Source organism: Balaenoptera physalus (assembly GCF_965194825.1).
Source record: "Balaenoptera physalus genome assembly, chromosome: 12".
NCBI lineage: Eukaryota > Metazoa > Chordata > Mammalia > Artiodactyla > Balaenopteridae > Balaenoptera > Balaenoptera physalus.
The window spans coordinates 67,178,617-67,201,001 of NC_138897.1; the positions used below are offsets into that span (position 1 = coordinate 67,178,617).

At 47.4% G+C, this 22,385-nt stretch overlaps 1 protein-coding gene across 6 annotated transcripts; it reads left to right on the forward strand.

Annotated features, from left to right (window-relative positions):
- Positions 1-692: 692 nt before the first annotated feature.
- On the forward strand, positions 693-14,387 carry NAPG (NSF attachment protein gamma). 6 transcript variants are annotated; one of them, XR_014251612.1, is made up of 13 exons: positions 1,037-1,162; positions 2,437-2,504; positions 4,351-4,435; positions 5,146-5,163; positions 5,834-5,864; positions 6,816-6,925; positions 7,037-7,103; positions 7,676-7,746; positions 8,842-8,920; positions 10,518-10,597; positions 11,045-11,174; positions 12,132-12,367; positions 14,038-14,387. XR_014251612.1 is itself a non-coding variant. In XM_082416451.1 (12 exons), the coding sequence occupies exons 1-12, from the start codon at positions 804-806 to the stop codon at positions 12,273-12,275; spliced, it is 939 nt and encodes a 312-aa protein (XP_082272577.1). In that variant the 5' UTR covers positions 693-803; the 3' UTR covers positions 12,276-14,387. The 6 variants fall into 6 exon arrangements, 5 of the variants coding, with proteins under 5 accessions (XP_082272577.1, XP_082272578.1, XP_082272579.1 ...); XM_082416451.1 differs by lacking the exon at positions 1,037-1,162 and adding an exon at positions 693-859 and having other exon boundaries at positions 12,132-14,387; XM_082416452.1 differs by lacking the exon at positions 12,132-12,367 and having other exon boundaries at positions 1,034-1,162.
- The last annotated feature ends 7,998 nt before the right edge of the window (positions 14,388-22,385 follow it).

Genomic DNA, 22,385 nt, shown 5'->3' on the forward strand with positions numbered 1-22,385 from the left:
CGAAAGGAAGATCGCTTCTAATTGCTATTTATTATTAAACAGGAAGAGTCGGCAGTCAGGCGGGGAGGCAGGGAGATTGTGTTGGAGTTCTGAAGGGAAGTGGGTGTGGACAGCCATCCCAGCGAGTGGGCGCGTTATCTGACCGGGAAAATGTACAGTCGCTCAGCAGCACAGAGGCCTCCTGGATGTTTGTGAGCATTAATTCGAGTAACGAGTCACGTCAGCAGCTGCTTTGTTTTCCTCCAGCCCCCTTCACCTGCTCTGAGCAGTTCCGGAGTCGGTGCAGAGCTGGGGTTTCCCTAAACAAGGGGAAAAGAGGCACAGAGAACCCGGGGGGTTTCGGGGACATGCAGATGAGAAGCTAAAGTGATGGAGCATGGAACCCACGCTGGGTGAAGAGGGACGAGAAAAGGCGGGAGTTCTGTTGAAGGTGAACAGTTATCGAATTATCGGAGCTAGGGTTCGGTCTGTCGCACTCCCTGCCGACCTGCCGGTGGTTAGAACAACGCCTGACACATAGCACGTGCTCAACAAAACTGCGTTGCACTGGCGAATGGAATCGCGAACCCCTTTCACTACCCACCGCACCTGCGCACTGAGCCACGCCTACGGCCAGCCCGGGCGCTCTGCGCCTGCGCAATGTCTGCGCGGCGTCTGCGCGGCTCCTGAGCCACTTCGCTGCACTAGGTTTGAGCCCTGCGGGCCCCGGTGGCGCGGCTGCAGCGCAGTCCCGGCCTCCTCCTCGGCGTTCCCACGCCCATTCGGCGGGCTCTCGGCCTTCACGTCAGGGCCGCGCCGCGGAGATGGCGGCTCAGAAGATAAACGAGGGACTGGAGCACCTGGCCAAAGCAGAGAAATAGTGAGTGAGAGGCCCAGCGCGGCCCTGAGTAGGCGCCTGGACCGGGCCCCTCCGAGGCCGGTCTGAGTCAGCACCGGGTGGGGGGTGCTGGGGCGGGGCCGGACCGGGCCGGCGTGGTGGGGCCGCCGCGTCCCGGAAGCGCTGCCGTTGGACGCCGGAAGTCGTCTCGCCTCGGGCCGTGGGGGCGCCGCCGTTGTCCCGGGCAGGGCTCTCCGCGTCGGCAGTCGGGATGCTGGTGCTTCCCGGAGCGTTGGGCGGCTTCCCGGCCCAACTATATTTTAAAATTTCTAGCTTTTCCCATGTGTATGTAGCACATAAGACAATTGAGAGATTGTATCTTGTTTTTGGTGGTACTTTAAAAAATTATGTTAAGATACAGAATATAATGAGGGCTTTGGGGTAGAGGTGGTGGATTAGAATTTTGCTTTATTGCAGTACTTCCTCAGTTGGTGGATTCGAGTAGACAGGTTGCAATTTAAGGATTTTATTTTTCCGAACAATAATGTTTTTGGTAAGCTTGAGAATTGTTTACAAATTTGAACCTTACAACAGTATTACACAAACACAAATGTTAAATAAATTTAATTGGCAAAAAATTAAAGGGAACAAAATGAAGGGTGTACTTCTGCAGGCTCTGGGGCTTCCCTGTCTCTTAGTTAAGGTGCTCCCCTGATTCCTTGGAAGGTAATACTGTTATATGTAAGCAGGCTTTCACTAACTGAATTTAAATTTAGAATTTAAGATGGTGTTTATTTAGCAGTTCTTATGCACACCCAAGTTTGACAATGTGAAATTGTCATAAAATTTTAAAAAGAGGTGTTTCAGAAAGGGCAAATTAGATAAGGACTCAATTGATTGTCCTTTCGTGCAGCGTCTAAGATGCCGTGTGATCCTGGGGTCCTGGAAAGCAGTTTGTCGTGCTTTCCAGCCATCCTGTCTCTCTGGTTGTCCTTCCTGTTCACTGGTGGCTGACTGCAGCCTTTTTTGCTGATTCCCTGTGTCTCTCTGAGTGTTTGGTTCTGTAGTCTTTCTGGCCTCTTTCTCCAGTCTCCCTGCGGGTCTTCTCCCTGCGGGTGTGACACGTGCTGATGACTCTCGTAATCTCCGGCCTCTCCTGAGCTGCAGTCTCGCGAGTCCACCTGCTTATTGCTGTGCTTCAGCCCACCTCAAGCTTTAGTGCGTCTCAGGGCTTGTTACACCCTGGATTGCTGCTGCTGCTGCCCCTCCCGGGGTTTCTGGTTCAGCAGGGCTGGGATGGGGCTCAGCACTTAATACATTTCTAGCACACTTCTGGGTGATGCTGCTCATCTGCGGATCAGGCCTTGAGAACCTCCACTCCCCTTGGATGCTATACAGACATTTCGAAAGGGAGAAACCATGTCTATGACAGTGGGAGGGAAAGTGCTGAGGTTGTTTGTAATTGTCAGTAAGTTTGGATGGAGGTGGGCGAGATGGGAACTGTGTACCTGATGGTCCCCCCCCCCCTCTCTTTTTAATGACCTACAAGATCCTTATAAGCAGCGTTCTGACTTAGGAATGTGGTTGGTAACTGCTGTCAAATGTGTCTCTCATTTTAGCCTGAAAACGGGTTTTTTAAAATGGAAGCCAGATTATGACAGTGCCGCTTCTGAGTACGGAAAAGCAGGTAGGTGTGACTGGAGCCCTGTCCCTGCAGTGTGCAATCTTGAAGCAGGCTGGTAACTTCATCTCGGCGTAATTCTCATTCTTAATGCTTCCCATATAGTATTTTCATTGTTAAACCCTGTGCTTTGCCACTTACTATTTTCAGATGTCTTGAGTTCCGAGCTGTAGAGCCAGCCGCCTCTCCCTCTCCCACGAGTGCAGATGGCACGGCGGGTGCCCCTGCAGGCTTTTAGCATCGTTTATATGTTCTTGAACTCCACTCAGTTCATGCTACTTCTGGGAGTTTGGTCATGGTTTTTACTACCTATTACTGAATAAAGATTTTTCTCGTTGGCTTTTTAAAACCTTAGGCTTGTCTTCCGCAGTTCTGTGCACCGAGCGCGTTTGGCTCTTGCCCTTGATGACCCTCCCGTGGAGATGCACTCATATGTGTTCCTGAGGAGTTAAGCTCATATGCATGTTTTATTGCCTTTATCTGCATATGAGATAAAAACAGCCTGAAATCTGCAACAGAAAGGGAATTTATTAAAAATTTAGCATTTTAAGTTATGGAATGATAGTTTTCAGCATATCCGTGATTATTTTGGATATAAAGCATAATACGATTTTGAAATCCCCTGGACACATTTTACTGTGTGTTTCAGCAGTAGCCCTGATCACATTTGTTAGCCTTGCATAGAAATCACCTAGGAAATGTGCTTTTGGCAAACTTTAGTTTTAGTATGTCACCAAGAAGAAAGAAGTCAGATAAATTGAAACTAATCAGCATAATGTAGGATGTATTTTCTAGATAATAGAAGAAATGACAACAGATTAATCTTTAGCACTTTTATTTAAGTCCTGAGTAAATTCTGTTGCATTATGCAAATTACTATACCTCATATTTAGAAGGAAAATTATTAGAAGTTTAAATTTTACATGGATTTTATGGACACCTTGTACAAGAACACTTTTGTGACTGGAGGGCACAACATTTTGCAAGTATCCTCCATGAGGGAAATTTAACACAGAATTGTTATGTATGTATCTGTGACCATGAGCTGCTTTCAGAAATGAATATTTCAAGTCAGATTTTCCCATTAAAACATCTTTTGTTTATTTTCTTTAAGGGGTTATGCAAGATACATTTCATCAGTAAATTTTTCAAAGAGTAAAATGTAGAAATGCAGGGATGAAAATAGTTTGTCATTTGTTTCTTTTCTACATTTTATTAAATGTAATTTTAAGAGTGTGTTTTTAACAATGTTTTCTTAAAGCAGTATCCTTTTCATTTATTTGTAAGCAACACTTTGTAAGTTTTCCAAAGTCTGTAAGATCATATTTAAAGATTGTGCCAAGAAGGAAGATTTATTATAAAAATATTGAGTGTGTTTATTGGACTTCAGTTTCAGAATAATTTAAAAGATAGAATAAGCCATAACTAAAGCACTGTTTCTATTATTAAATGTGAAACGGGTGAGGTAAGGTGCTGTTTTAGTGACAGTGCCTGTAGTTTGGGTTTGTTCGTTTGACTGATGCCGTCTTAGTTTCCCAAAGCTTAGATGGTGGTGTTAGAAAGACTTGGGCTTGAATGGAAGGAGCACTGATTTATTGCCAATAGTGTACAATTAAGAAAAAAAAAAAACCTTTTGAAAATACTTGTAAGTTATTGATAATCAAAAAAGTTGTAAGAAAGTGGCTTAGAAAAATAGTAGTTATAGTTTTATGAAATTTCTGAACTATTTGATTAAAATAAGTGTTAAGTTTATTTTCTGATACTTCACATCATGCACATTTTGGTAAGGATTCATTTGAGGTTTCTTTAAATGATGGAAATAGACAGTCTATATTTTTTTTCTCTCTTTCAGCTGTTGCTTTTAAAAATGCCAAACAGTTTGAACAAGCAAAAGACGCCTGCCTGAGAGAAGCTGTCGCCCACGAGAATAACAGGGCGTATCTTTTCAGCCTTTAGAGATTGTTAGAAATTTGCTGCATGTCGAGTACAGTGCTATTAAATTAGAAGCCACTTAGAAAAATACTGCATCTCTAAACTCTGAAAGTGCATTTATAGAGACTTGATCATAAGGTCCACACTGTTTTGCAGAGCTGCGTTTGAGAGTTTATTTCTATCGTTTCTGGATTTGCTTGATGATGGTTTTACTTGGGATGAAGTGAGGGAGATATAGAGACAGGTGCTGAAAAATGGAAGAAGTGGCAGGGGTATTAGAGACATGGTTACTGCTCTATAAATATTTTAAAAATGTAGTCTTCCTCGGTATTTGAAATAAAATTTTTAAGTAGTTTAAAACAAATTTTCCTGAGGTATTTTATAATCTTATCAACTAAAAAATGTTTATTTTATCTCACTTGCAGATTATGGATATAATAACCTTGCATTTTAGTAAAACTTCAAGTTAATGCATAATGGACGTAGCTTAAAAATCAATATGGTGTTTTGTCAGTGTTTTTGTGAATTACGTAGTTTTTAGGAGACAGCCACAGGCGATAAAGTTTTCTTCTTTTCCTGATTTGTAGGGTTCGTCTTTTTGAACAAACTGGGGCAGTGATTTAGTTAACCTTGTTTTTTAAATAGTATATCTTTAGAAACTATTGATTTGCTTTTTTTTTTTTTCCTTAATTTTGACTTTGTTACATCTATTCAGTCTTTTTCATGCTGCCAAGTAAGTATATATTCTCCGTATGTTCATGTATTTGTAGATTATTATGTTTTAAATGTTGCTTTCTCTTAGGTCAGTAAATTTTTCCTAAGTTATAAATTCAGAAATAGTGAATTAATTTATATTGATTTAAATAAAATAGTCATTTCCATTTGTTTCAGTCTTCACCTAAACCTTAAAAATGAAGTCACTCCTAAGATAATTCAGTGTTTAAGTTAAATCACCATCATATTTTTAGGACCGTTTTGTTCAATAACCTATGAAAAAACAAGTTAGAATCTCTTTTTTTCCCTCTTTCTTAGTAGTTAATGGTGCCTGTGGAGAGAAGCAGGAAGCTTTCTTTTGCTTTTGTGGAGAAAAACATTTACTTGTTTCAAAACTTGGATTTAGGTTTGTCAAGTACAATAGAAAGTCATTTAACCTCTCTGACCTTTACTTAACTTTGCATCTGCAAAGTGAAATCCCTTTACCTCAGATGTCTGCTGTTTCCAAGGCATTATTGCCCACGTAAATAAAAGGAAGAAAAATTATGTTGTGTCGTAATGAGAGCCTAAAGTAAGTATGTATTGTCTGAGCCAATTTTAATTGATGGAGCTTCTCATGTCTGTGGTAGAAAGTTTCTCTTCCCCCATCTCATCAAGATCTCATCCGAGAACTTATATTCTCTCTGCAGAGCTTACGAACAAGCCGGCATGATGCTGAAGGTCAGTACCGTTGTATCACAGCTGCTCCGTAGGTAAAGTGAGTTACAGTTTAAAGTCCCCATAAGAACAAGACCAGCAAGTTTTGTATCCTAAAGAATTTGTCAACTTAGTGAGGAACAGATTTGAAAACAACCTATGTGAGGTCAGCACGGAGAATACAGTATGTCAACCCTAAATAGATAATACCTCATCTTTACATCTAGCTATTACATGATTTTTCTTCAGTTTTTAAAAAAAGTTTTGAATTGGAGATATTAGACATAAGGAGCACATGATGCTGAGACTTGGAGTTTACTAATAAGATACGTAGGGTTACTCTGTTGATGGCGCTCAGAGTAAGAGGGCTGCAAGCGCAGGTGAACGCAGGGCTTGCTGAGATGGTGGAGGCTGGCCTGGGCGTGCAGGGAGTGGGGAGAAACACCCCAGGAGGAGGCTGGCTCCTGCACAGCCCCGCTCGCCAGTGCCATGTGGGTGCAAGCCTGCGGATGCCGTAGCCTGTGACATGTTTAAAATACGAAGCCGCAGAACAGACCTCCTGTGAAAGTATCTGATTTTAAGATATTGATGGTTGAAGCAAGCCATCCTCGGAAATGACACACAGCCCTTGGGCTGCCAGTTTGCAGCCTTTGGCACAGGCCTTGTGTATAGTAGGAACTCATAAGTATTCCAGGAATTGTAAATGCGTGAAAACTGAAGAGCAAGTGTTTTGGTTTCTACTATGTGTGTAGTTTACCTGAAACTCTGTGAAGGGATGAACTCTGCAGAAATCAACTGATGCGTTTTTGGTTTAGCTAAATGAAGCTTGACAGAGAGTGACCATGTGAACGCATTTCATTTTCAATATGTTTATTATTGTATGTTTTGGGTCCTTTGCTTTCTTGAATTTCAGATTGTTAACTCTGTATTTAAGTTGATGCACTTACTGGTCCATGCCGTATCGTTTGCCTAAAGGAGATGCAAAAACTCCCGGAGGCTGTTCAGCTGATTGAGAAAGCCAGCATGATGTACCTGGAGAACGGCACCCCAGACACAGCGGCCATGGCCTTGGAGCGGGCCGGAAAGTGAGTGTGTGGACACAGGTCTCTGTGTGGAAGTCTTTTTGTTTTAATAAAGTCCTTCAAAAAACAAGTTTTCTATTTCTCATGTAAGTCAGATTTTCTTGTCTAATTTAGGCTTATAGAAAACGTGGATCCAGAAAAGGCTGTGCAGTTATATCAGCAGACAGCTAATGTGTTTGAAGTAAGTTTGTATTTTTTTTTTTCTTTGAGTATATTTAGAATTTTATGTTCATGATATATAGGAAAACAGAGAAATGCAGTGGCTACCTTGAAAACTTTTCTGTGCTCACAGCTGAACTCTTGTTTTCTTCTGTTAGTAGTGAGATGGATTAGCAGCTTCCCACCGCCCCGATCCAGTGCTGTTACCTTTTTTTTTTTGAAGATTTATTTATTATTTATTTTATTTATTTTTGGCTGCATCAGGTCTTAGCTGCGGCGTGCGGGATCTTTCGTTGCAGCGCGGGCTCTTCATTGTGGCACATGGGCTTTCTCTCTCTCGTTGTGGCGTGCAGTCTCCAGGGCGTGTGGGCTCTGTAGTTATGGTGTGTGGGCTTAGTTGCCCCACGGCTTGTGGGATCTTAGTTCCCTGACCAGGGTTCAAACCCACGTCCCCTGCATTGTAAGGCGGATTCTTTACCACTGGACCACCAAGGAAGTCCCCAGTGCCATTACTTTTTTATCAGAAATTGTTAGGGGAAGAAAAAGATTCCTACATTAAAGCAGCCAACACTCTCTTCTCTTGGATTCCTGCAGAATGAAGAACGCTTACGACAGGCAGTTGAATTACTAGGAAAGGCCTCCAGGCTGCTGGTGCGAGGGCGCAGGTACGTGTCATAGAGCTGTGCTCCTGTGTCCCTGTGACCTTCTGGCCACAGGGACAGGCTTATTAATATTTTTGGTGTAACCATGGGCACACCAGGCTACAAGACAGCAGCACGTTTGATTAAATATTGAAAGATATGCCGCTTCTCTAAAGCGTCATCCCAAAATGTATCGTGCATTGTGCTCTTGTTGGCTAAGACCTGACTCAGCAACTTGGGAGGGAGCAGTTGTCTTGTTCTGTTGTCTGGGTGGGTGGTGATGCCTCTCAAGGACAAGTATCCGTTTGAGCTAAGTGACAAGATGCCCTGAGTGCTCAGCCAGGAAAATTGACAGGTTCTTGACAGCCAAATAGCGTCATTAGACAGGGTACTAATTTTTTCTCCTTCACATTTAGGACCTATGGCACAAATAGACGGACCCCAGAAACCTAGAATCCTATGGATTTTCCTTTTGTGTTTTACTTCAATTTGAGCTTAGTAAACAATCTGCCTTATTAATAAAATTCTGCAAAGGAAAATATGTGAGAGTAGACGGAAGAAGACTGCTGAGGGTCAAAGTGGCGAGAAGGACTTTTTCTCGCCTCTCCCTGTCTGCTCTCCCCTGCTGCGCGTTCTGGCCCCAGGAGCTGTTGGGGCTCACGAAGGCCGCGTGGGCGTGTGAGGGCCCGGTGGGGGTCCTGGTTCCGGGGAGCCAGTGCTCTTGGGGCGTCTGCACGGCCTTTCAGTGAGGGAAAGGGATCCGCGGTGATTGAGTCAGGGCTGGGCTCCGGCACTTCTCACAGACGCTCACAGAGCAGTTTGTTGGACTTGATGCGTGCTCATTAATGGATGGTCCTTACCAGACCTAAAACTCCGCATATGAAGCGGCCTGTCCTTGAGTTCTTTCCCTCTGTCTGCTTGGTGTCTAGAAGGGCGAGTCTGACATTTAGAAGGCAAGCCGGGTGAGCAGAGCTTACGGAAACACGGGTTATGGAGCGGTTGTTACAGTGCCTGATGTGGTCTTTATTCTCTAAAACCTGTAACATCAAGTACATTATAGGACCTCTGCTGTGGATCACTTAGACCCGCCTTGTTCTGCATTTCTTGTTTTGTCTTTAGGTTTGATGAGGCGGCACTCTCTATTCAGAAAGAAAAAAATATTTATAAGGAAATTGAGAATTATCCAACTTGTTATAAGGTATGCTTTGAAAGTGCTTATATTTGGCTTTTCCTTAGATCATTTTTCATATTGGTGTAACTGTGTACCTAAGACTGGGTTCCCTGAATGTTTGTTTATTTTTAAAATAATACCTTACGGGCCTCTATTTTTGGCCAACATGGAGTAAGCCCACTATCACCTCTCTCCTGCTGATCACAGCTAACACTGCTGGGCAAAACACAGAAGGCTGTGCCCCTAGGACCCTGAAAAGTGAGCAGCCAAGAGGGCTGGAGGGCAGGGAGCACAGGGCGGCTTTCCTCCCCGAGGGGCCCCCGCCCCATCTTTCTCACCAGAGGGGCTGGGAGAAGAGGCCCCACGTTTCCTGCTCCTTCTCCCTCGGCTCCTCCGAGGCTGAGCCCCAGTCATGGAGTTGCAGCTGGCGCGGTGGTGCAGGCGGATGAAACACCGTCTGCACCAGCTTGAGGAGCTGGGAAGATGGGCTCAGAGAGCAAGGAGAAGAGCCCCGAGAGGAGGGCTGGAAGTGGGGTCCCCCCCACCGAGTGTGTGTGTGTGTGTGCGGCTGTGAGTGTGGGGGGGGGGGGAACTCCAGCTGCGTGTGCAGGGCACACCCAGAGCAGTGGAGCAGGTGGCTGAACTAAGACTAGAGCCACTGCCCAGAAAGCAGAACGTGCAGCCTGAGCCCGAGATCGTGGGAGGGTCCTGCAGTGTCCAGGGGACAGTCCCAAGTGAACTCAACATAGAACGAGTCAGGAAAGTGTGACTGTTGTCAGGAGAAAGGACCACAGAGGTGACCCGGATGTTGGAGTCACCAGGTCAGGACCAGGAAGCAGCCGTCACAGCTGCTCCATGTGGCAGAGGTGAACGTGGGTGAAATAATGGACAAAAGGACTGATTTTTATTTTTTTAATAGAAACTATAAATGAACTAAATGAGAATTTTAGAACTGAAAAAGCAGTGTCTGAAATAAAATACCGGATGGGCTTAATCTGAAAACGGAGATGACAAAAGATCAATAAAAGTCATCTGAAAAAATAGATATAAAAAGATTGACAAATACTTGGTGAAGAGCTGTTTTGCCGATAAGATCTTATCAGTTGTGTCTGTGGCCTCAGTTTTTTTGTTGGCTTATAAATAGTGTCTATTTCCGTTACATGAAGTTTCCATTCATTTATCTTTTCCTCCTATCTCTTGAAGAATTCCAAAGTAGAATTGCAGAGTTATGCGGCCCGCTTCTTGTTCCCTTTTCAAGATGAAACCTGTATAGGCATTTAGAAGACATTTTCTGTAAATTGTGCAGTGGCTGTGTCTGGGGCTTTGTGTCTCCAAGTGTGGTCCTCAGACTGGCGGGACCACGAGCGCCTGGGAGCCGGTGAGGAGCGGTGGGCTCTCAGGCTTCCCCGCCACCAGCTCCGCCGTCTCCAGCAAGACCCCCGGGTGGGGTGTGCGCATTGGAGTTTGAGGTGTGCTGTTCTGGGGTGTTCTCCCCCCAGTGTCCTGTGGAGGTGGCTGCAGAATTCACAAATCTCTCCAGGTGCAAACCGAGTCAAATTCCAGGTGTCAGGAAATTGACTTCTGCAGGGATATGATCTTGGCCTAATCACCTCTTTTGTTTTAGAAAACAATTGCCCAAGTCTTAGTGCATCTGCACAGAAACGACTACGTGGCCGCAGAGCGCTGCGTCCGGGAGAGCTACAGGTAAGACCCGCCGGTGCACGGCTGCTTCTCCGCCCCAGCTCACTGCCGAGATAGGCAGTCCTGGCTGTGGAGCGGGTTTTTTGGTTTTTGTTTTTAATAAAGTTCAGAGCAATATGAGTGTGTGGCTAGCATTTCAGCTTTTGCAGCAGGATTTTTATGAGTTGTGTTCTTTCCTGTGTTTTTCTCCTGGGGGCTTCCGTGGAAGTGAGTGACTTGAGTGATTCTGTGATATTTGCCATCTAAGAAAAAAATAACGAGAAAGAAAAGCCTTCAGGTTGTATGTTACAGGAAGGTCAGGCTATAAGGGGCTTTCTCCTTGGCGATGTTTAAACCGAGCAGCCTGAGGCCGGGCACCCTGGCTCCGGGGCCCCGGGTTCTCCGCCATCGCCGTCCGGTGCGGTGGGTGCGCTGAGGGCCGGGCGCAGACGTGCCGTGTGCTCCCCGCAGCATCCCTGGCTTCAACGGCAGTGAGGACTGCACCGCCCTGGAGCAGCTGCTCGAGGGCTACGACCAGCAGGACCAGGACCAGGTGGCCGAGGTCTGCAACTCGCCCCTGTTCAAGTACATGGACAACGACGTGAGTGCCTCCGCTCGGCCCTCCTTCCCTCTGCCGCGGGCTCCTAAGGGTTCTCCGCCTGCTCTTCGCCTAGAGCTGCCGCTCAGGGAGGAGGCTCACGGCGGTGCACGTTGCCTGGCTGGCCGCCTGCTTTGCCGTGGGCGACGCCCGCTCCTCCTCCTTCTGCTGGCCTCCCTCCAGGGTGCTGGGTTGAGTGAGTTTCTCTCAGGCTCACGGTCTCAGGGCCCATGGTGCGGTGGCCGTTGTGGGTCGGCAGGCCTGTTGGAATCCCACTTCTGAGAGCACGCGCTGTGTGGTGCAGGGTGGCGGCTGACGGTCTGAAGCTCGGTTAACTCCTCTGTAAACGTGGGGCAGCTGGTCCCCGTCGTGCTGCCTGTGGTGACAAGTGGATGAGTCGGGTGAGGGGCCCATCCCCCCACGGGGAGACGCCAGCTGTGACCCAGGCTTCTCTTCTTCCCGGTCTCCCTGTTCAGTAGGTTCATGAGCGCCTGCTCATTGCATCTGGTCTGGCGGGTTTAGTCTTGTGATGGTATCAGATCAGTGTAAGACCTTGGGTTTTTTTGTTTGTTTGTTTGTTTTTTAAATAAAATGATGTACTTAGAGGAACCAGTGTTTTTCTAGGTAAATTCTGGCATCAGCTTTTGTAAGTTTGTGTTTTCAACACTGACTCAGCAGATGGTTATTTTGTAAGGACCAGAAGTGTCCCTCAGCTCGTGTGTCCGGTTATCTGATTCCTAAGCGTGCTGTAGAATTGAGGTTTTCCTCATCGTGCCCCTGCCCCACCCTGGTCACAAGCCCCGATGGTTGAGCAGCGTTGGGCTTTGTGGTGGTCTTTCCGTCTGAGTGGTATCCGGGGTTTTAGGGGGCGGAGAGCAGGCTCGTCTCACAGGTGACTCCGGGGAGGCATCGCGGGTCAGGCCTGAGTGTCCAGTCTGAGCTGTGCTTTGTCCTTGACAGTACGCGAAGCTGGGCCTGAGCCTGCTGGTCCCAGGAGGGGGAGTCAAGAAGAAGGCGGCGGCCCCCCCACAGGCCGCGCCCGAAGGCCACGCCGCCCCCGCCGCTGAGGACGAGGAGGACGAGTATGCAGGGGGGCTGTGCTAGGCGCTCGTCCCCTCACAGACCCCGCATGGCCTGGACGTCGCCGCACGGCCCAGGGGGCGGCCAGACCTCACGCCATCCTGGCTCTGATGCTGGTAAAGACAAAGTCTTAGCTCCCGTTTCCTGGACCACCCGTCCTGCCCACTGCCTGTGAAGCATTTTTTTCTTTCCATGATAAGAGCTCTTCTCAGACACCAGCAGGCATTAACAGAGAAATGTACTGTCACATTTTAGGACAGTTGACTTTAAAATTGGCAAACCAAATTCTAGACAGATGTGTTCTAAACAAAGATAATAGGCATAGATAGTCTTAGATAGCCTTTTCTCTTGGGCTCTTGTAATTTATTGTTAGAGAAGCTTTTTTTGCATTTTATTTAATAATTGCTGTTAAAAGTGATGTTTACTGGTTAAACAAAATAGTATTTTAAACATTTGTTCTGCCTTCAGAAGGAAATTTATCCCCCATGATAATCAGAGACATTGAAATTGTTCAATCTTCAGAGGCGAGATTGGGACAGGAAGCTGTTTTGAGCCTTACGATGTTACTTATCTCAATACGAGATGCATCTGAAGTCTCCTGTGTAAGTTTGAACATTTTGAAGGTGGCATGTTACAGTGATTCTGTGTCTTCAGTTGTCTCTGGAATGTGGGTATTTTTCCACCTGAAACACATAGTGACAGTCTCTAAGCCCACCAGGTTGTTGACCGACCGGGACTAATGAGGACCTTTGTCCTGAGTTCGCACAGTGTGGTGGTTTCCATCAGGCTGGGGTGCATACGTGGCTTCCCTCTGCGTCGTCCAGGGCTGTGACAGGACAGCAGCTTGACTCGGGAGGTGCTGTCTGTAAACCTCCTGCATGTGGCTGAAAGGCAGGGGCTGAGTTTCAAGGGCTGGGCTGCTGCTGTCTAGTGCTTCCTGGGTCTTTCCTGATGGGTCATTTTCGAGGCGTTCCTCTCCCTGTGCTCGGAGCCATCTCCCTGTCCCCTGATTGGAAAGAGGCCCAGACACTGCAGTGCGCCCTGCAGGAGACGCTGCCTGCCTGGCTTCCCGGGCTCGGATCTGCTGGCCTCCCTGGGACCCTGAGGCGGGTCATTGTGAGTGGTCGCAGTCACGCTGGGCTCTGGAGGGTTCAGGGAACGTCCCGCGGGGCCCGTGTGCCGGGGCGGGTGGGCAGTGGGATGGACTCCGTCGGGGGTTCTGGTGTGGAACTCTAATCCCCGCGCTCTCTCCAGCCCCTCTGTTGCCCGCGTGGCTCTACGGGCTGCAGCGTGCTTCCAGTCACTGCTTGCAGACACTGAGTGGTGGTCTCAGTAAAGCCATGTTCAGGCGTTTGTGGTTAATGACGTGTTAATAGTTCCGAGGCCCCGTCCTCCTGCTGTGCCCTCCAGATCCAGTCACACTTCAGGAGTCTTATGCTGATGTGCATTTGAGCTACTTAACAATCCCTATCAACAGATTTGGCGACACTTAAAAGGTATTTTAGACTATTTCCTATAGACCGTATTATCCATCACAGCTTTGGAAAAAAGCTTTTATTTCTCTTTTCTTACATATTAAACAGAAATGAGGACTGAGTGGAAGGGCCTGTAGCAGCCATGGGGCTGGGCCTCACAGCACAGGAGGCTTGAGCCCCGGGGCGCCCTCCACACCAGCCCCTTCCCGGCCTTCCCGTCAGAACTCGTGTGCGGGCCGTGTGGGTGTCCTCTGACGTCACGGCTCTTCTGCCTGGTGTCTAGTGAGGAGCATCTCGTTTTCCCCTCACAGAAGCCTTTATCCTGAGGGGACACGCAGAAGTGGGGAACTGGTGTTCACAGCAGGAAGAGGTGTCTCCAGAGCTCGTGTCGTCACTTTACCAACGTGGGCGTCTGTCTGCATGCGCGTGCTCAGGATGCAGCAGTCAGTGTTCTGGTGTGTTGTGAGTGAGTCAGTCCACAGAGTCTAGGTAATATATCGAATTTGTTTGTACGTATGCAGAGTATGGTATTTGTGTATGGAGACTGTGCTTTATTCCTCTTTTTTCCAGCTCTGATGAATAATATTAAATGTGATATGGAAATGCAGGTTATTGCTTCTATAGGAATATAATTATGAAAATAAAATCTGAAACTCTATAAGTATGATCATTTTTTTTATTATTATTCATTTTGCTTGGCTTATTTCCCCTTTTCTCCAAAGACACATCCTCAGCTATTTACATGATCCCAGCTGTGCTGGACAAGAACAGTATTTTGTCTGTTCTTGTAAGTTGTGCCTTATGCTGGGAGTCAGTTAAGTCCCTCTGGGCGTTACTTCAAACGCTTGGAGCTTTTTAAGGTGCCAGTCATCCAGCTACTGTCACACTGTGCTCTCTGGCCTTGGTGAGGTGGGAGACTTCAGTACACCTTCTGAGAGAATAATTCTTTCACTGAGTTAAGTGAGATAAAAATACCCAGGAGGTAAGAAAACTGAAATGGCATTGTTTGCATTTATACATAGTTGGCACCTTAGTTGCCAGCAGATTTACTAAAATTAATCACATGTTTATTGAGTGAGTGCTGTGTAATGCTGGCCTGTCCTCTGGGGAATGGGGATCGGTAGTAGGATTTGACACCAGGATTTGGTGGAAGTTGGAGTAAGAGGTGGAGAGAATGCAGGGCACGGAGGGGCTTGGGTGCAACGCGATTTTGGTTTCCCTCAGGACACCTTGGCGTGTTCTGAGTGGCCTTGTGGTCCCCCTAGCATTTGTGAAGATGGGTCAGCTGGGAAAGGCAACAGAAGCCGTCTGCCTGTGTCTCCCTCTGTCCCCCCCACCATGTTTTCATTAGGTTGGTATCAAGAAAAGGCTCAGCACCGACTTTAATTTGATACTAAATTTAAGGACATAAAAAATGTCTTGAAGGAAAAAAGGACTGAGGCAAACATCCCTTTCGAAAAAGGAGAGCACACCTTTTCCATTTGAGTGTTTTTTTAAATGGTCAAGGGGCCTTTGCCCATGGAAAGAACTTACATGGCTTTTAATAACAGTCAGTGGTACTGATTAAAATTCCCCTAAATAATTAGCCCCACTTACAAACTAGGTGAACTAAATCCCCTTCGCATTTAAGGTAGAACATTTTAAATTACATTTATAAATTTTTTATTTCTGATTCTCCCAAAGCTTTCAAGAGGCCTAAATAGGGCAGTTTTAAAACTTAACTTTCAAAATCTCAGTAAGCACTTAGCTAACTTGTATACGTACAGTAAATCTTGTGTGTATTGTTTGTAAATGTGAATGAACGTGACCTCCGCCAGGGGGCGCCTTGATTCTCTCCTGGGCAGCAAGTCTCCAGACATTGAGTCAATATTAACAAATACAGAAGCGCTCAACGGAGGTGGCTCTGTTCATTGAAGTTGGCCGGCCCCTCGTCAGGCTCTGTCACTGTGTTACCACTGTTTATCCAGCACCTTTCAAACCAAATGGATGTAACATTACTAAGTCCACGGAAACGTACTGTACCTTACGGGGTGGTTTCGCCCACCCTCCACGCCTCACTTAGAGGGGCTGAGTGCACCCCACACCTCAGGTTTCAAGAAGCACGTGAGCCCCCCGGAGCACCTGAGGCCCTGCCCCCCAGGGTCCAGCCACGCTGTCTCAGGTGATTCCTGGCTTCCGGGTCTCCAAATATCGGAATGTCGGAGCCAAACCATAAAGTTGCTTGAAGCTAAGATGGGCTCGGGCTGTGATTTCCCAGAGGCAATAACACGGGCAGCGTGGTGGTCGGCAGAGAAGGAGAAATCAGAAACAGAGTTGGTTAGACCCGCCCTGTTGGCACTTGGAGCTTCTCCACGACGACCTGGCTCTGCCCCTCCCGAGAGCCCGTCGCCAGCCCCTCCTGGGAGGGCTTCCCGCGTGGAGCGGGGCAGCGGTCTGCCCTGAAGACCTCGGCAGTGAGCACTGTCGCCTGCACGGCCGGTGGAGGATACATACACCATCAGGCCCTATTCACCTGATGAACGTGGGTTGAGTCGGAGCCACGTGGCCCCAGAGAGTGGTGGCTGCGGCCCTGCCCCTGCCCCTCATCCCGCTGGGCCCAGGGACAGTGCAGGAGTCGGTCATGGGCACATAGTGCTCACCGCAAATTCAAGTCAGGATGGGGAGCGGGTGACAGAAGTCACTCCATCTCATGGGGGTCAGACTGACCTGGGCACCCAGAGGAAGTGTGTCGTCTCTGAGCTGCAGGCATCGTGGTCCAGGAGGTGCACAGACCCCGTTCCCCGAGGGTCTCCACGCGCGACCCATGCCCAACTCCGGCAGCAGTGATGGGCTTGGAGGCGCGCTTCAGCCAGGGCCAGCTTCATGATTTTCGGGGCCCAGAGCAAAATGAAAATGCAGGGCCCTTTGTTCCAAACTCAGGCAGAAAGCCTTCTTCCCCTTTTGTGCGTCCCTCTGCCTGCCCCGCCCTGCCCCGCCTTTGTCTTAAGCGCCAGTCCTTGGGGAGAGAGCCTCATGGCGGCTTCGGCCCTGCCTGCAACTTGGCCCAGAGGTCGCCACTTGGGCGGGGGGGCAGCGGCAGGGTAGGGGGCCCCCCAACATCCAAGGCTCCAAGCCCCAGCACATCCCCCACCGCCCCATAGCACTTCCCTTACAAAACACAAACCCAAAGACAAAATTCTTAAACTCCAGGTGACCCCAGGGGTGGCCCCTCTGGGTTCTGTGGACCCTGTGCCACTGCAGAGGTCGCTGGAAGCAGGGTTGTCTGGGCCAGGCCCCACTGCAGGGCAGCCGGCGGACGGCCTGGGTGCAGGTGTAAACGTGCTCCTTCCGCAGCAGCAGTTTCCTGTTTGGATGTGCACCCTACCCTGGACGTGACTCCAGCCTGGGGCAGCTCCCCTGGGCCCTGGGGGTCTAGTTCCGGGCTCCATTGCAGGAGGGTGGATGGATTTGATCTTTCAGCCCAGACGCCTTCCGGCCTCTCAGGCCCTTTACTGCCCAGGGAACAAATGGCGTTTCTCCTGCTGGTACTAAGCCAGCCTCCTTGAATTACTAAGCTGGGAGGTCCCCCTGGGGTGGGGGGAGGGGATCGGAGCGTTAAGGAAACCCAGACTCTTCAGTCTACAGTGGGGACGCCCCAGAACCAGTGGGAAGGCTGCTGCGGGTGGGGCGGTGAACCAGTGGCCCTCAGCCACTGCAGCCGCCCCGCCCCCCAGGACGTGAGCCCTGAGGGCCTCAGGATAGGGAAGCACAGGATGCTGCCCCAGAGAGCCGAGGTGCACATCAAAGGAGTGATCTCAGTAAGCCCGGACTTTTGCATCTTCCCATACACAGAAAAGCGGATGTCTGGTTTTCTTTAATAACAGTGATCTTTGATGTCCCATCGACCTGGGGTTTGTTGCAAAACTCCCTCTGTATCCTGGCTTCTCCCTTACCTCTTCAGAGCAGTCCCTCACAGGTATCTGAGAGGCTGCCTCCCCGGCTTGAAGTTCTTAGAAAGTCTGCTGAGTAAAACATAACTCTCAACTTTTAGGTTGTGCTTTTTTTCCCCCCCAGTTGATGGCCTTTATCTGTGGGCTGTCCCCCTCCTCCTCCCCCTTTTTGGCTTGTTTAATAACAAGCAGGTTTGTGACTCTGCCTGAAATGCCCAGTTTCTTAGGAGGACCTTCAACATTTTTTGTCAGTGTTTTATCAACATTTTTTATCAGTCATAGAACTGCACAGGTCGTGCATGATTAAAAGTCTAGCAAATCATCACTTTATTTCTACAACTCCTATATTTTTCATTACCTGAATTTGTGTGTGCTCCAAAATACAAGTGTATCTAATTCTTTATCTCGTTTACTATATTTCACATATTGGACATTACAATAATGACTACTTTTCAAATATGTTCTACCCTATTCTTATTTGTACTCTAAAATGAGAACGTGAATAGGCTTCTGGAGAGGCAAAATAAAGATACTGTATACTGTATTTTTGATTAGAAAAATATGTTGGTTTGTTAAGGAGGGTCTCAGCTCAGGGTCTCGAGAGCTCAGCATCCGAGTTTCTCGGCCACCAGGTGGCGCTGCGGAGCGGCCCTGGGATTGCCTCACCTGGACCAGCTCCAGGGTCACTTCTGCTGGACACTGTGAACGGACTCCAGGATGGGTGACCAGGGTCTGAACAGGCGATTGGATGAACACACGTGTGCACACGCACAGACACACGCTTTATCAACACTGGGTTGTGTTTGCCTGCTGTTACTCTTCCAGCCCCAAGCCACACATAACACTGTGTGGTGGAAGAGGACCAGTTGGGCCTCCGCTCAGCTCTGACCTGGGCCACTTGCCGTGCTTTTGGCGGGGGGGTGTTGATGGCATTGCACATTGCAGGTAAGCTAGCTGCCTGGCCCTTGCCCCGTAGATGCTGACAGTGCCCCCAGCATTGGGACAAATCAGCCATGTCCCCACACGCACTGGGGCGGGATGCTGTCCCTTGTCAGGAGCCAAGACAGCGCCCCCTGCCCCTCCCTCCGAGCACCATGTGATGTCAGAGCAGCAGCAGCCTGGCCCCCACCCTGCTGTCCCCCGTAGCCACCTGGAACTATTAAAATGGAAATAAAAGGAAATCAAATTCATTATTTTGGCCACACTGCCATGTCTCAGATGCTGGACGCCCCCGCGTGTCCCTGGCTCCCGTGGACGGGCTCACACAGTCGCCACAGAAAGCCCCTCAGACAGCACTGCTCTGGGTGCCTGGCCTGTGTCGGTGAGTTGGGGTGGGGTGGGGGGCGACTTTGGGCAAGAATCAGACCCGGACGGACGTTTCCAAATCAGTGGGTGAAGCCGGTAGTGGTTTGGTGGGTACCGGGCAGCAGGATCCAGAAGTTTATGGAGAGGCTACGGCTGCTCTTTTAATTCCACATCCCAGATCCCTCATTTCCAAAGGAAAACAGCTGGTGCCTCCAGGGAACAGACAGGAGGAAACCGCTGGTGTCACCGCAGTGATCGGCAGGGGTGAAAATGGGAGGTGTGACAGTGCTGACTTCTGATGTTTTCTCTGGACCAGCACGGTGTCCCTGGGCTGAAATGCCTGCTTCTTTGCCGCCTAATGGCCCCCAGGTGCCCTGGGCTTGGCCCTCCGGGGGGTGAGGGCATCTCCACTGAGGAAGGAGCTCTGCTTCCCTCTTTGGGGTTTTGTTTTATGGAAATTATATAATTTTTTGTTTATTTGAAAAACAAAGCACAGCCAGCAACCCCAAAAGTACAAAGAATAAAATAATTCTTTCAAATCTCATCCTTCAGAAACAAGCATTTCCTTTGTGACTATCACTCCAGGCCTCTCTGTACAAACTGGGAAAGGGACCAGCAGATACAAATTCTTTTACAGGATGGGCTCCTGCTTACTATTTTAAAATGAAAGTGTAACAATCTTCATGGAATTTAGTGAAAAAGAAGGAAAACTAAAGGAATTTTTGAAATTCAGATAAGTGTTTCTTCATAAGAGAGGTTCATTTCTAAAAGATTGCTCTTACATTTAAAATACTTAGATTAGATTGTTTTTATGCCTATTTCATCTTCAGACATTTTCTGTTGATTCCCTGCTCTGGAATATGGGGAAATTAGCACCACCTGGGGCCCTTGGATTGTTTTTTTCCTAATGTGTCCTGATTTTTTTTGTTATACTATTAATTTTCCCATTTTCAAGGTTTGTAACATTTACATCTTGTTCTTTAACCACAATCCCTCAGGTTTTTTAGTCTTAAAAACTTAGTCTTAAATTTATATTTAAATGGGTTTAGAGCTCACCAGCACCAGTTTTTAACCATTATTTTTCCTTTTTAAAAAAAAAATGATTTTGACTCATCCCTTGATTGGCTAAATTTCACCGTTTCTCTTTTTCCAAGAAAGGCTCATGGATTTCTTGAATTATTGCCTACATGACAGCATCTGCCTTGTGTCTTTTTACTTTATGTACAACTTGGCTAAGTAGGGCACTTCTGGGTGACACCTTCCCCCCTCGGAAACTTGTTAATATTGCTTTACTCCTGGCGGTGAAAACTGCATGGGAGGAATCTGAGCCAACCAGCCCTTCCCCTTGTGTGTACGTGGATGTTCCGCCCGATGCACCTGACTCTTCCTGTGTCCCGGGGCTCCCACCCTGGACTAAGCTGGGTGTTGATAATTCTACATGGGATTTATATATTCACGGTGCAGGTTGTAGAGTCAAATGTGCCATCATTTCAGGAATATTTAATTCTAAATGAATTTATTTTCTTCAAAGTAATATATGCACATAACTTAATGTCAAATATACTCCGCCTACACTTCCCCAAACCCCAATCCAATTTTCTGGTGATGACCAAATTCACATTTTCTCTTTCTTTTATATATACTTCCATATTTCTAAATAACGTGTTTATAATGTTCTTTCTTGGTTTTTAGATTTTAGAAAGTGTTGAATAAGTTCCTTTGGTGAAAGTTGAGATTTCTCCTAGGACTTTTTGCAGCCCCCTGCCTCAGCTAATACAATTTTGATTGATTAGTGCCTTATGTTTTCATATTTTACATATATAAGTAACGTCTATTGCTTATCAGATTTTTCCATAACTAAAATAGAGGTTTTCCCTGAACACCCAAAGGCTTTCTCCGCCTTCCTTACCCTGATTTTTTTTTTCCATAGTCTTTTCTTGTCTTTCCTCCCTTCAAGAATACAACCCAGGGACTTAGTCTTATCCCCAGGGCCTAGAACCGTGCCTGGCTTGAAATCATTACACATTAAATCCTTGCTAAGTGAATAAATCTGAGGAAATAGAGAGCCACAATTATATACTTTCTTGTTCATCTTTTGTTTTTTCCCCAAATTAATAATTGCCTGGAATTAATCATAGCCTCACTTTTTTACTTGCCTGTATTTCTATATAATTGATCTTTTTCAAAATTCCCAAAGGGCTATTAACCCCTCTGCACACTCTCCATGTTGCAGTGATACATCAGGTGGGCCCTCCTCCAGCCCCCAGCCTCCCTGGCGTCCAGCACTGAGCAGCTGTGTGCAGACGCCCTCCCCGCGCAGGGGTCTCTGTGCCCCTCCCCCTCCCCGAGGGTCCTGCTTCCTGGTTCCCATCTTCCTCTTCCTTGTTTACTCCCTCATTTCAGTGGAGGACGTCTTCCAGGAATTTCCCAGAAAATGGGGCCAGAGGGACTGTTTTGAGCTGTTGGCTGTCTGCACTGTGTCATTGTCACGTTTGTGCCTTGGCTGGGACAGAGTTGCAGGCTGGAAATCCTCTTCCCTCAGGGATTCGAAAGCACTGCTCCGTTACCTTCTAGCTCCATGTCCAAGTCCATTGCCAGTTTGATAGTTCTCCTCTCTCTGAAATTACCTCGGATGTGCTCTGAAATTTCACCAGATGTGCCCTGGAGTGATTCTTTGCATTGATTATGCTGGGAAAATCTCTTTATTTCTTTATTTTTAAAAGTAATTTCCACTCTTCAGTTTTCTCTTCTAAGATTTCCTATTAGTGGTGTGTTGCACTGCCCGATTTAATCTTCTAATTTTATTACCTTTTCTCCTATTTTTCATCTTTTACACATTTTCTCAATTTTATCTTTCAAACCTCCCATGCATTTCCACGTAAGGTCTCAGATTTTTAATTTGCACTGAGCTCTTCCTTCTTACTTCATTTTCTAATTGTTCCTTTTTCCATTCCTAACATAAACTATTCTTATTTCCTGAACCCAGTATCATGTATTATCTTTTGGAAGATGCTGATTATCCTGCTTTTCAAATTCTGCCCCTGAGATCCATTTTGGCCTCTGTCTTTGTGTTGAAGGCACTCCCAAGTGTCTGGTGATTCTCTGTGACTCTTTACCTTTGAGAGGGAGGCACTAAAAGCTACCCGGGGTTGCGGGGAGGCTGTTTGTGGGCGGGGTTATGGGTGAAGGGCTGTGATGCGGGGTGATTTGTACACGTGTTTGGAAGTTTCTTTTGGGGATCCCAGGATGCTGAGGGGCTGAACGTCTTTCCCCTGGTCCGTCGGTCCTTCCAGAGAGGACAACTCATGTTCTGTGAGCAGGTGGAAGAGGGGCCAGGGTCTCCCAGCAGCTCCTCGGCTTGCACTTGTAATTCTCTCTGTTAGCATGATGAATTACAGTGACATGTTTTCTGATGTTAAACCCAC